Source organism: Cannabis sativa, chromosome 9 (assembly GCF_029168945.1).
Source record: "Cannabis sativa cultivar Pink pepper isolate KNU-18-1 chromosome 9, ASM2916894v1, whole genome shotgun sequence".
NCBI lineage: Eukaryota > Viridiplantae > Streptophyta > Magnoliopsida > Rosales > Cannabaceae > Cannabis > Cannabis sativa.
Genome location: NC_083609.1, coordinates 1,698,157 through 1,710,864, shown reverse-complemented (window position 1 = coordinate 1,710,864; position 12,708 = coordinate 1,698,157). Strand labels below are relative to the sequence as shown.

Below are 12,708 nucleotides of genomic sequence, written 5' to 3'. Positions count from 1 at the left end.
AAAATCCCATGATTTAAGGAAGAATGATGAGAATGAGGGTGTGGCGCCAACTGGGATAGATTTGAATCCAGGATTGACTTTTATTGATAATAAAAGAAGGAGAATGGGCTTGGAAAAGGAGATTGGGCTTGATGAGACTAATGAAAATGAATTGGGCCATGTGGGTTTTAGTCATAGTCAAGGAGTCAAAAATATGGATATTTCTAATTTGGTTGACAATGATACTACAACTCATGATATGATTTCAAAAAACATGCTCGAGGCGGGTGCTGGTATCCAGGCCCGCCAAGAATTATGAATGTGTTGAGCTGGAATTGCCGGGGGCTTGGGAACCAACGGACTATTCAATTCCTTAAGGAACTTGTGTTTCAAAAGAGACCCGATTTTATCTTTTTGTGTGAAACTAAGTGTCATAAGTCAAAAGTGGTGGGCTTGGCCCAATCTTTACATTTTGAAGGAGTCTTTGTGGTTGAAGCTATTGGGGCTTCGGGTGGGATGGCTCTACTTTGGAAAAATAAGGAGGATGGCACTTTGTTGGGTTACTCTAATAATCACATTGATATTCAAATATCAATATCTTCTACAACCCCGGATTGGCGTCTTACTGGTTTTTATGGAGAACCAAATCGTAATAGAAGAAGTGAATCTTGGGCTTTGCTTGAAAGCCTCAAAGACCGGTCTTCGCTCCCTTGGTGTGTTATTGGAGATATCAATAATATTGTTCGTCAAGAAGACAAGAGAGGTGGACGTCCTTATCCCCAATGGCTGTTAACGGGGTTCCAACAAACTCTGTTGAATTGTGGATTGGAAGATCTTGATCTACAAGGTCATCAGTTCACTTGGGAAAAAGGTAGAGCCACAAGTGCATGGATTGAGGTACGTCTTGATAGAGCACTAATTTCTAATTCTTGGAATCAGATTTTTCATTCGGCTGTGCTCTCTAATTTGGGATTTGCTACTTCGGATCATTCTCCTTTGTTTCTTGAACCCATTGCGGTTAATAATTTTACTCCTAACCATCATTTTCGGTTTGAAAATTCATGGTTAAAGGAGCCTTTGTGCTTGGAAATCGTGCGTGATGTCTGGTCCCAAGAACAAAATGAAAGTATCTCCCATAAACTCAAGCTTTGTGCCGAGAGACTTTCTATCTGGGGTAAGGAATTGACGGGTTCTATTAATCAACGAATTAGGCGTCATAAGGCTGATTTGAAAAAACTCCAAGGTTTGCGAGACTCCATTTCAGTTCAGAGGTATGCCGAGATAAAGAAGAAGCTTTATGAAGCTCTTGACCAAAGAGAAAGCTATTGGAAGCAAAGGGCGAAACAGTTTTGGTTACGGGAAAGGGATCAAAATAGCAGTTATTTTCATAAGGCTGCTAGTAATAGAAAGAAGAATAATCAGCTGAATGAGCTTCGTGATGCTAATGGCAATTGGGTTTCATGGGACTCGGGTTTGCCTTCTGTTGTAGCCGATTATTTCAACAATTTATTCACATCTTCGGGTAGTGTTTGTACTGAAGTGGTCGATTGTGTATCAACTACAGTGTCGGATGGGGTTAACTTGGAACTTTGTCAAGCAGTTTCTGAAGAGGAGGTTCGAAAAGTAGTTTTCCAAATGCACCCTGACAAGAGCCCGGGACCTGACGGGATGACACCTGCTTTCTTTCAAAAATGCTGGCCGATTGTGGGAAGTAAAGTTGTGGAAAATGTGCGTTGTTTCTTTGAACATGGAACTCTTGCTGATCATTGTGGAGATGCTAACGTTGTTCTCATTCCAAAGACGAGAAACCCAGAACGTATGTCTGATCTTCGGCCTATTGCTTTATGTAATGTCTTGTTCAAAATCATCACAAAAGTCATGGTTAACAGAATGAAACCATTCATGGACTCCATTATTTCTGAAAATCAAAGTGCCTTCATCCCAGGTAGACTAATCTCAGATAACATTCTTGTTTCTTTTGAGATTTTACACTACCTAAAGAGGAAACGAAAAGGTAAGGAAGGTTTCATGGCTCTAAAACTTGACATGAGTAAGGCGTATGATCGAATCGAATGGAATTTTCTTGAAGCAATGCTTCGAAAGCTTGGTTTTATTGAGAATTGGGTTCGGCTTATCATGAAGTGTGTGAAATCGGCTAACTATTGTGTGACTCATGGTAATAACGAAGTTGGCCCAATCATTCCTACAAGAGGTATAAGGCAGGGTGACCCCTTATCCCCATATCTTTTTATTCTTTGCGCTGAAGGTTTCACAGCTTTACTGAAGAAATATGAACAAAATGGTTGGCTTCATGGGTGTAAAGTGGCAAATGGTGCTCCTAGAGTATCCCATATGCTTTTTGCAGACGATAGCTACATATACTGCAAGGCTACTGAATCTGAGGCTCGGCGGATTATTGAAGTACTATCCAAGTTTGAATTGGCTTCTGGTCAGAAGGTGAATCTAGCTAAGTCTTCAATCTTTTATAGCACTAATACTTTGAACTCTATAAAAGATCGAATCAACTCCATTTTGGGCATGGTCACGGCTACTGAAGGAAGTTTGTACTTGGGTCTTCCTAGCTCTATGGGAAGAAACAAATCAACAGCCTTGGGATTTTTGAAAAACAAAGTGAAGACTAGACTTCTAAGTTATGGTACGAAGTTTCTCTCAAGGGCAGGGAAAGAAATTTTGATTAAAACAGTCGCACAAGCTCTTCCAAGCTATGCTATGAGTGTGTTTTTGATCCCGCAAGAGGTCACGCGAGATATGGAAAGCTTGATGTCCAAATTCTGGTGGCAATCATCAAATAATTCTTCATCAGGTATTCATTGGATGTCATGGAAAAAGCTTTGCAAACACAAAACTAAAGGAGGCATGGGGTTTCGAAATTTGAGAAGTTTTAACTTGGCTCTTTTGGGAAAGCAAGGGTGGCGTTTGCTTACTAATCCAGAAACTCTTGTGGCTAGGATTTTCAAAGCAAGATACTACCCTCGAGGTACTTTTTTCACTGCTGAAATTGGAAATAACCCAAGTTATGTTTGGCGTAGTGTTCTTGAAGCTCGTCAAATCTTGACTCATGGTGTTTGTTGGTCAATTGGTAATGGCTCTTCTATTTCAGTTCTTGGTGAACCGTGGCTTCCAGATCCTCAGAATTCATTTGTGTCAACTTCACATCCTGCTCTTCAAAATGCCAAAGTTTGTAATTTAATGGCAATGGATGGCTCGGGTTGGGACGAAGATTTAATAGCAGATTTGTTCCTTGAGCGAGACCAAAATCTGATTTTGTCCATTCCTCTCCAATTTAGTCAGGACCGAGATCATCTCACATGGAAGGGTGAGATCTCTGGGTGGTTTACTGTTAAAAGTGCATATCGTTTAGCCCAAGAGATTAATGGGGAAGATGGTCAAGATGGCGATGTCACTGCAACCTTTTGGAAAAAATTCTGGGCAGTGAAATCACCTCCGAAGATGAAAAATATGGTGTGGAGGGCACATCGAGGATGTCTTCCAACCATGACACAGTTGCGAACAAGACATGTGGCCGTGTCTCTCGTCTGCCCAGTTTGTAACAACCACGAGGAGACAACTTTCCATGCCCTGGTGTCTTGCCCGGCGAGCCTCTTTCTTTGGAATAGAGTCGGCATTGGCACGGTGGTGAACCAGCAGCAGGAGAATTTTTTTAACTGGTGCTCCTCGACTTTTCTGGTGTTAGATGCAGATCAGAGGAGACTTATGATTGCTCTTTGTTGGTCTCTGTGGAATGCAAGGAACGACAGAGTTTGGAATAACAAATTGGTGAGTGTTGAAAGTATAGTGTTGTTAGCAAGAACATACCTTAATCAATGGCAAACTGCTCAGAATTCTAATGTTACATACCCGAATCCTGGTCTAATTCCAGGTGACGGTGCTGAGCAATGGCAGCCACCACATGGAGATAGTTTTAAGGTTAATGTTGACGCTGCTATATTTGCAAACACAACTCAATTTGGTTTTGGTTTTGTTGTTCGTAATTCACAAGGATTATTGATCGAAGGGGTTACCAAACGTTTCAATGGTTCGGCTACACCTGAATTTGTGGAAGCTTTGGGAGTCAAGGAAGCCTTAAGTTGGATCAAGCGTAATCAACCAACTCAAGTTATCCTTGAAACCGACTGCTTAGTGTTTGTTCAAGCCTTGCGTAGTTCAATTGATATGATTTCCATGTTTGGTCAAGTGGTTAACGATTGTAAGGCATTACTTAAAGAACTTCAAATTGTTTCTATCTTTTTTATTAGGCGATCAGCTAATAGAGTGGCTCATAACTTTGCTAGAGCTTCTTTATTCTATCCTGATTGCACCTTCAATTTGGGGTCTGTCCCAATTGATTTGTTACCTGATTTGGTAACTGAATTCAATGGTTAATAAAATGATGATTTTCCATTCAAAAAAAAAAAACATTCATTCAATTAATTATCAAAATATTTTGATACCAATTATAGCAGCTTTTTAATAGGGTAATAATCTCCACGTTTGTTACCCATTTTCATTTCTAGTAACACCATTTGAAATAGTTAGTGATAGCTTAGAAGTCCGATTATTTAAACCAATAATTTCGTTAATTTTCTTTTTTGCATATCAAAAACTAATAGATCGATCTTATCAGTATCCATGACTAAAAATATATAATCTCAATCCTAATATGTGACAATCCTATTTTATCTATTTTACGTATTAAAATCGTTAAATGTCTATAATTTTTCTTGCATTTTTTGTCATTCAAGTAAATGATATTTAAAGCTATGAGGTAGTCAACAACTTAAACAAAACTAACAACTTTTTGTCACTTAATATATCTTATAGAAGTATTAATTAGTAGAAACAAAAGTGTTACTCATCCTAATAGAAGTAGTCTCACAAAAGTGTTACCAATTGATAAGAATCAAAGAAGTAGCCTTATAAGCTTGAGTCCCACATAAATTATGAGACTCTTATATCAAGATTCTTAGTAAAAAATAGATTCTTGTATAATTTATTTTGCAATTTGATTTTATTTAAAAATTTTATTATAAATTAACATATGTTTCAATATCATACAAACTATTTGAAATTTTTGACAAAAGTTTGGAATTATGATTGCATTAGAAATAATAAAAATTGTTTTAAAAAATTAATAATCGCAGATCAATGGTAGGTACCTATAGTAACTAACTTCTATTACTAACATGATAAGATGCTATATCGCTTTTAATGGTATAGAGTACCATTGATGCCTAAGAACAACTTCAATGGAGTCAACCTGCTATTTTGTTGTTTGGAAATCCTATTTACCTTTTCTTATCAATACACCTTTTTATCGGTAATATTATCTGTGTAAGACAACCATGCTTATACTAAAGAAATAGACATTGCTACAACTTTAAATGCAATTAATCTTTTAGGCAATTCCGTTAGTGTTGCTCTAAAGCTATTTCCAATCAAATGACAAAATCTCATATATTACTATTTTTTCTACAAAATGCTCTAACTGAATTGTAAAATTTATCTTATTTTCATAGAAGTTTATAGTGTCCGACTAATAATAGTAGGTACTGTAAATTTTAATATTTTTTTTTTACTTTTTAATAATTAAATAATAAATATATGGGTTGGAATTAAAAAAAAATAGTGCTAAAATAATTAAATAATAATAAAGATACTTTTTTAGTGTAATTTATAGTATTTTAGTGAGCTGAAAAAAATAATGTTAAAATAATATTCTTTCAATGTTGATTTAATACTTAAATTTAAGTTTCATTATTAAAAATACCCTAATAATAATAAATTTGTACAACAAAATGAATTTTGGAACACAAAAGTGAATTAAAAGAGAAGAATCTTACCGACAATGTTGAAATCAAGAGAAATAGTAGTCATAATTAATAAATAAATAACAATAATGATGATGAAGCAAAAAGTAAAGTTTGAATTTAATTGAAAACAATCAAAATTATTATCTACACATATATATATCATACAAACATCAATGCAGAAAAAACCCCACAAACTATGCTTTGTCTTTAATTCAACTTCATATTCATAACCAAATCAGTTGGAAATAACTGATAAATAATTAATGAATCCCAACAAAAATATATATTAAAAAATTAGAACAATCAAATTGAATTATTAATTCAAAATATTTATTAACATTCTATTTTTTTATTTATATATTTGTATGGTGGTGTGTCATACAAGATTTCATATGCAGCAATAGCAGAAGAATAGGAAACTAAGAGGAGTAGTCAATAATGATATATAATTAAAAATATTTTTCTAAAATATTATTTTGTTTTTTTTTTTACAATTTTTTAACTTAAAATTTTTAATTATAATAATAAGCTCGTAAAATTTTAAAATTATATAGAAAAAATACAAAAGTAAAAAAACAACGAAAATTCTACCTCACGATAAGGGATTTGTGTTTCTAATTAAGTTTCACTTCTTTTTTTATTTAAGAGTTTATATATTACACAATACATAATCTGGAACTCGAACTCAGGGGCTCCAACACACACACTCCTATGGCCACTTGAGCTAGCCTCAAGTGGTTTAGGTCTCAATTTTTAAATTAAATTGGTAGTAATATTAATCCTCTTCATATTCTCTCCAAATCTACTCCCTCCAATACTACTCTCTCCAACTCAAACTCATATAACAAATACCCTATTAGATGATGTTTGATTGGAATGAATGAAAATATAGCTAGAATAAGAATGACATTACAATAAAATAAAATCAAACAAAAGAATAGAATAAAAGTTGTTTCATTTCTATTCCATTTAATTTCATTCCTTTCAACTAAACGCCACCTAAGAGATAGATACAATGATAAATAATTAGAAGAGTAATAAAGAAAGAGTGTGAGTGTTTAGTTGTGAATATATTATTTTGATTAAAAAATTACATAAAATTAAATAATGTTTAAAGTAATTTATGATATAAATACATAAGTTCAACTCTCATTTGTATATAAATACTTAAGTTTAATTTTTTATGATAATAATACTTAAATTTTAATTTTGGAACATCTGTAGGTACTTGACTATTAAATGTTAAGTAAATTGTCATGTGACAATTTCTGATTGGTCTACATCATTAAATTTTTATTTTTTATTTAAAAATTAATTTAAATATACTAATAAAAAAATAACACATGGATAATAACTTAACATTTAATGAAGAGTACTCACAGAAGTATTAGAAATATAACTTAGACTATTAAAAATTAAACTTAAATATTTATCTACAAGTGGAAGTTGAACTTTAAATATTTACGTCTCAAATTATATTCTAAAAATTAAATGAAGTTTTTTTTTTTAATTAGCAAGCTATAAAAACATAAATTTATAATTTTTTTTTCTTAACTTATAATATTAATTTAAATATAACAAGTGAAGGAAAATTGGGATAGATCATTCTTTTTTTAATAATTCCTAACATTATCCCAAAAATTAGAATAAAAAATCAGCCTTGAAACTTGAAAAGGATTAGAAGAAATAGAATTGAAAATATCGTATAGACACAATAAAGAGATGATAAAATGGGGAAATAAGAATGAGAGAGAAAGAGTGTGTGAAAGTACAATTGTGGCCCTAAAACTCCAATGTCCCAACCCTATCAAATATTTTCTAGTAGTAAAATAGTAAATTCACAAGTGTAAATATAGGCGACTTTTATTTACGCCCCACTAAATTATAAATACGCTTTATTATTAAAAAAAATATAAACTTAAATAATTTTTAAAAATTACTCTAAATATTTTTTTTAAAATTTTTTCTTACATTTTTTTATGTTAATTTTAATACTTATTTTGATTTTATTTTCATAATTTTTTCTAACTCATGTATATATTTTTATTATTTTTTACTAAGAAAATTTCATAAAATTTTTATTTTAATTTTTTTGTCATAATATTTAAAATATAATTTAATTTTATTTGATAGGTATATTTTTTAAGTTTATGAATTGGAAGAAAAAAATTGAAAAAATTTAGTATAACTAAAGATATAAATTTTATATTAAATTAAAATTATTAAAATGGGGTGCTTTTAGAAAATTTTGGGGTGTAAATAAAATTTCCTTAAATATAAAAAAAAATAAGTATTAATTATAAAATCTTATTATAACTTTTTATAACCCGTATTTAAAAAAATTTCAAATCTATTTACATGGATAATATTTTAACAATTATCGACACCGCTAAAAAATTAATAAAGAGATTGTAATATAAAATTGACGGTATCACTCCTTTAAATATTAAAATTAAAAAAAAATAAAAAAAATAGCTAAAGCAACAACACTATTGTATTCTCGCCATTTAGCTAATTGTGAAGACAAGCAGTGATGGACCCAAGATTTTTACTTTGTGGGGGCTTATTTATCGTAAAAAAATATTTATAGTTACATTATAATCACTCTTACTAAATTTATCTAATTTAGTGGGGGCTTTTCTACTATTTTGGCCTATAATTATTAAATTAAAAAATTTACATTTAATTTTTTAAAAGGTAATATTTTTGTTCGTGGGGGCTATAGCCCCCACATCACTCTTAATGGGTCCGTCTCTGAAGACAAGTAAACATGAATATTAAGAATATTATTTTTCGGTACAGTAAATTATTTTAAAAAAAATCAAAACTTATTTTAACTACGAAAAATGCTAAAAGACACTAATAATATTTAAAACTTGTATCAGTAATTTTCTTTTAATATATATCCAAAAATGTTATTTTATAAAAATATTTTCGGACAATGAAAAAAAAAATTAAATATTATAAAAAAAAAAAAAGCAAAACAAAAAGACTATTATTATATTTATATTCTCTCTCTACAAATAGGCCACCTTCCTCTTCTCAACAATTTTCCCTTTCCTTTCTCTCTCTTACATTTTCTCTCTCTTCAACCAACGAACCCCGTCCCTTCCAACCATCCACACCTCTCTTTCTCTCTTCATTCTTTCACTTTCTCTCTTTCTCTTCAATGAGAGATTAGCTCGCAGTGCAGAAGATGGGCAAGTACATGAGGAAAGCCAAGGCAGCAAGCGAGGTGGCAGTCATGGAGGTTTCACAAGCTTCTCTCGGGGTTCGTACTCGAGCAAAGACTCTAGCTTTACAGAGACTTCAGAAGTCTCCGCCCGTCTCCAAGTCCCCAAGGTCACCCTCTTCGGCTACTACTAGTTCAACCTCTTACATACAGCTCAGGAGTCGCCGTTTAGTCAAGCCGCCGCCGCCGCCGCCTCAGCCGATTGTCACGACGAGTAGTAAATTGGGTTTCGTGCGAAACCCTAACAGAGCGAGTTCGAGTCTCGTTCCGCTTTCTTCTGGGTCTCCTGGGTCTGGTGATGGTGGTGGTGATGACGTGGCGGAGAAGAAGAAGAAGAAGCAGAAGAAGGAGGAAGAGGAGATTAAGGAAATTGTGGGTAACGATTATGATGATGATGATGATGATGAACAGGTTCAAGGAATCGATAATGGTGATTTGGGTATTGAAGAAGCTTCATTTGGAGAAAATGTGTTGGAATTTGAGGGTAGAGAAAGGTGGGTTTTTCTTTGTTTCTCTCATTTTAATTTTATTTATTTATTTTTTTCTAAAAATCTCAATGAAATTTTGAAAATTATTTTAATTTAATCAATTCAAAATTCATGTTACTAATTGATTAAGTTACAATTCAAAATAATTTTTGTACCGTTTTAACTGTTGTTTTAGCCGTTGAAGCTCTTCCCCTTTTTTTTCTTTTCTAGGGTTTTGTTTTCTTTGTCAAACCATGAATATAGGAAAAATTCAAACTTTAATCTTTGGGGTTTCTCCTTTTTGTGTGGACTAATTGATTCAATATTGGCTAGCTTAGCAATATAGACGAACAATTTTAAATCTTTTTTTTTTCTTTTTTTCTTTTTGTAAGTATTCAGTTTCCCCCTTTTCCTCATTGTTAACTTCTTTTCAAAGTTCATGTCTTTTTTTAAGAAAATATATTATAAAACTTGGGTTAATAATTATATAAACTAAAATTATAGAATTGGGGTTTAGAAATTTTGGGTCTCTGCAAAATCATTATATTTTGGCTTAACCAAACTCAAACTGAAATTTCTCTTATTATTTTAAAATGGTTTTTCTCTGCAATTGTTATCAGAGTCAACTGATACTTTCATTTCATTTATACGTAAATGTCTCAGCTCAGACTAACTTTCACACCTTGAAGTGAAGCTAAAGCATTTATTTTTATTTTTTTGGTCAACTGATTTAGACTTTAATGTTTTATCAGATTTTCATTGTTATCTGCTACAACCAAACCCTGTTCTCTCTCGAGGACATTTATGTTATTTAGATTATTAGTGAGTTTAGTATTCCATAAATCTTAAAAAGATTGTCATTTTGAGATTTTGGCTTGAAATATTGACCAAATAGGTTTCTTCCTCAACTGTTTTTTAGGACATTTTAGTGAAAAATTAAACCATAATGTTTGTTGTTAAGGAATTGTGCTAAGTTATTTTGTGATTTAACTTTCTCTTATTACATTTTCTGGAAATTTTCTGTCAGAGAGAGAGAGAGAGAGCTGCTGTTTTTCTAGTGTGATTTCAGAGTGTATGAGAAATGAAAATTAATAGTTTAAAAAAAAGTGTCAGATGCTGTATTTTCAGTATGGCACACACACAAAGAAAACAAAGATGAAGGATCTAACCCTTTTGGGGGGCTATAAAGCTGAGCCAAAACCAAGTGTGAATTTTTACAGATTGAAAATGCAAAAAGAAAAAAGAAGCATTTTTTTTACTAACCTAAAACAGTGGTTGTGTGCTAGTAACTCTAGTATTAATGCATATTGCGTGTGTTGGATTGGAGTTGTTATTTTATGCATGATTGATTGGTGGGTCCTTAACAGTTAAAATTAGGATCATACAAAAATTTTGATAACCCTTTTCTGCTATGCTAATTTGCATGATTGGGGTTTTGAGTTAGGTAACAGAGACCAAAAGTAACAGGGTTTCGTTTGATTCTGTTTACGGGTTTTTTTTGAAGGAGAAGCCCTTTTTCATGTTTATACTTAATTTTCAACTAAAGTTTATGGCTTTCTGTTTTCATTCAAAATGTGCCTTGTTTTTTCTTTTGTCTTGTGTAAAGATGCTTTTTTGATACATTGCTTGTAATTCATCATATACTAATGAATCTTTTATTTTTTTTTGTGACAGGAGCACAAGAGAATCTACTCCTTCGAATCTGATAAGGGATCCAGATATAATCAGAACACCTGGCTCTACTACCAAGCAAACTAACTCAGCCGAAACTACTAACAGGAGAACACAGAACTCGTCTCAGAGACACATACCAACAGCACATGAAATGGATGAGTTTTTTGCTGGCGCCGAAGTGGAACAGCAAAAACAATTCATTGACAAGTAAGCACACCAGTTTTCCCGATGTTTTCGAAGTTTTGAACCCTTTTTCAATTTCTTGCATCTGAACATAACAATTGGACTTTTTTTCAATATCTTCAGGTACAATTTCGATCCTGTGAATGAAAAACCGCTCCCTGGACGTTACAGTTGGGAGAAAGTAGTTTCCTAGAAGACATTAAAGCATGTCCCATCTGGGCTATCCTTTCCTGCATATTTTGGTTGAATCTTGATCTTAGAAGATTTTAGACTTAGCAGGAACTTAGTTTTTTTTCTCTTTTTTTAGTTGTAAAGGTAGATGGTATTATTTCCATTTTCCATCAACCTTTTCTTTTTTCTTTTTTTTACTTGTAAAGAATTAGGAGTATCAAAGATGTTGTAGACTTAGACTAGACTAATGGTCTGTAACATAATACAAATCACAAGTCCTTTGTCTAACAGATCATCTTCATCATCATCATCAAGAGGGGAAAATCAAGAAGAAGAAGAAGGAGAAAAAGGGTATGAAGTTTTTAGTGTTATTAGGTTTAGTGTTCAGTCAGTTAGGTTCACTAATGTATCTGGTACAGATAAAAAAACAAGACTTTATTTACTAGATTTTGAGTTTCTTTTTGTACTGTATTTAACTCCTCCTCTTCTTTGTCCATAACTTGTTGTACTAATGGGAACTTTAGGAAAGAAAATAAACATACCCCATTTCCCCCTCTCTTGACATTTATGTCCTTTCTTCTATCTTCTTCTTCTATGTTAAAAATTTTGGCCCTTTTTGACTCTCTCTAGTAGTGGGGGACAATGCATATTTCAACAAACCTTTTATGACTTAGCTTAGCTACCCCACATTGATATGCATCAAAATAATACTATAATTATTATTATTATTTGAGAACCAAGAAACCTAATGGTTGGTGGGTTTTGCTTATAATGGTGGGGTACTTTGTTTTTTTTTTTTTTTTTTTATTTTTATGTTACCTAACTATGTATAGTGATCACAAGTTTTTGTACTCTACTTGATTCTTTGAAGAATGGCCAATTATGAGCTATGAACTAGTTGTTATTATTTTATTCAATTTCTTTAAAGTTTAATGGGAGTGAGAATGAGATGAGAGGTTAAAGTTTAGTAAAGGGTTGTTGTTTTTAATTGAATATTGAGTATAAGAAACTTAAAAAGGAAAATAGAAAGTTCAATGCAGTAAAGTGGTAATAAAATGTCAATTAAATAGACACAAGGAAGGAGATTCCTTTTCTCTTTGTTTTTATTAATTAGTGTCTCTTCACCCCAAAACACCCATGGTAATTGTAGTATATGGTTTTGGGTAGAGGC

The 12,708-nt window shown here is 32.3% G+C and overlaps 2 protein-coding genes across 2 annotated transcripts; both read left to right on the top strand.

The window, feature by feature from the left end:
- Window positions 1–294: 294 nt before the first annotated feature.
- On the top strand, window positions 295–4,383 carry LOC115709522 (uncharacterized). Its single transcript, XM_061104188.1, has one exon. It carries the CDS (start codon window positions 295–297, stop codon window positions 4,381–4,383), a length of 4,089 nt encoding a protein of 1,362 aa, XP_060960171.1.
- Window positions 4,384–8,759: 4,376 nt separating this feature from the next.
- Window positions 8,760–12,101, top strand: LOC115722602 (cyclin-dependent kinase inhibitor 5). Its single transcript, XM_030651848.2, has 3 exons — window positions 8,760–9,536; window positions 11,184–11,390; window positions 11,490–12,101. Exons 1-3 carry the CDS (start codon window positions 9,007–9,009, stop codon window positions 11,557–11,559), a joined length of 807 nt encoding a protein of 268 aa, XP_030507708.2. The 5' UTR covers window positions 8,760–9,006; the 3' UTR covers window positions 11,560–12,101.
- The last annotated feature ends 607 nt before the right edge of the window (window positions 12,102–12,708 follow it).

Bases quoted from the DNA above. Each gene is read 5' to 3' on its own strand.
- LOC115709522 (XM_061104188.1), top strand. From the start codon at position 295: ATGAATGTGTTGAGCTGGAATTGCCGGGGGCTTGGGAACCAACGGACT.
- LOC115722602 (XM_030651848.2), top strand. From the start codon at position 9,007: ATGGGCAAGTACATGAGGAAAGCCAAGGCAGCAAGCGAGGTGGCAGTC. The intron at 9,537-11,183 runs GTGGGTTTTTCT...TTTTTGTGACAG, and splicing joins GAATTTGAGGGTAGAGAAAG to GAGCACAAGAGAATCTACTC. The intron at 11,391-11,489 runs GTAAGCACACCA...CAATATCTTCAG, and splicing joins CAAAAACAATTCATTGACAA to GTACAATTTCGATCCTGTGA.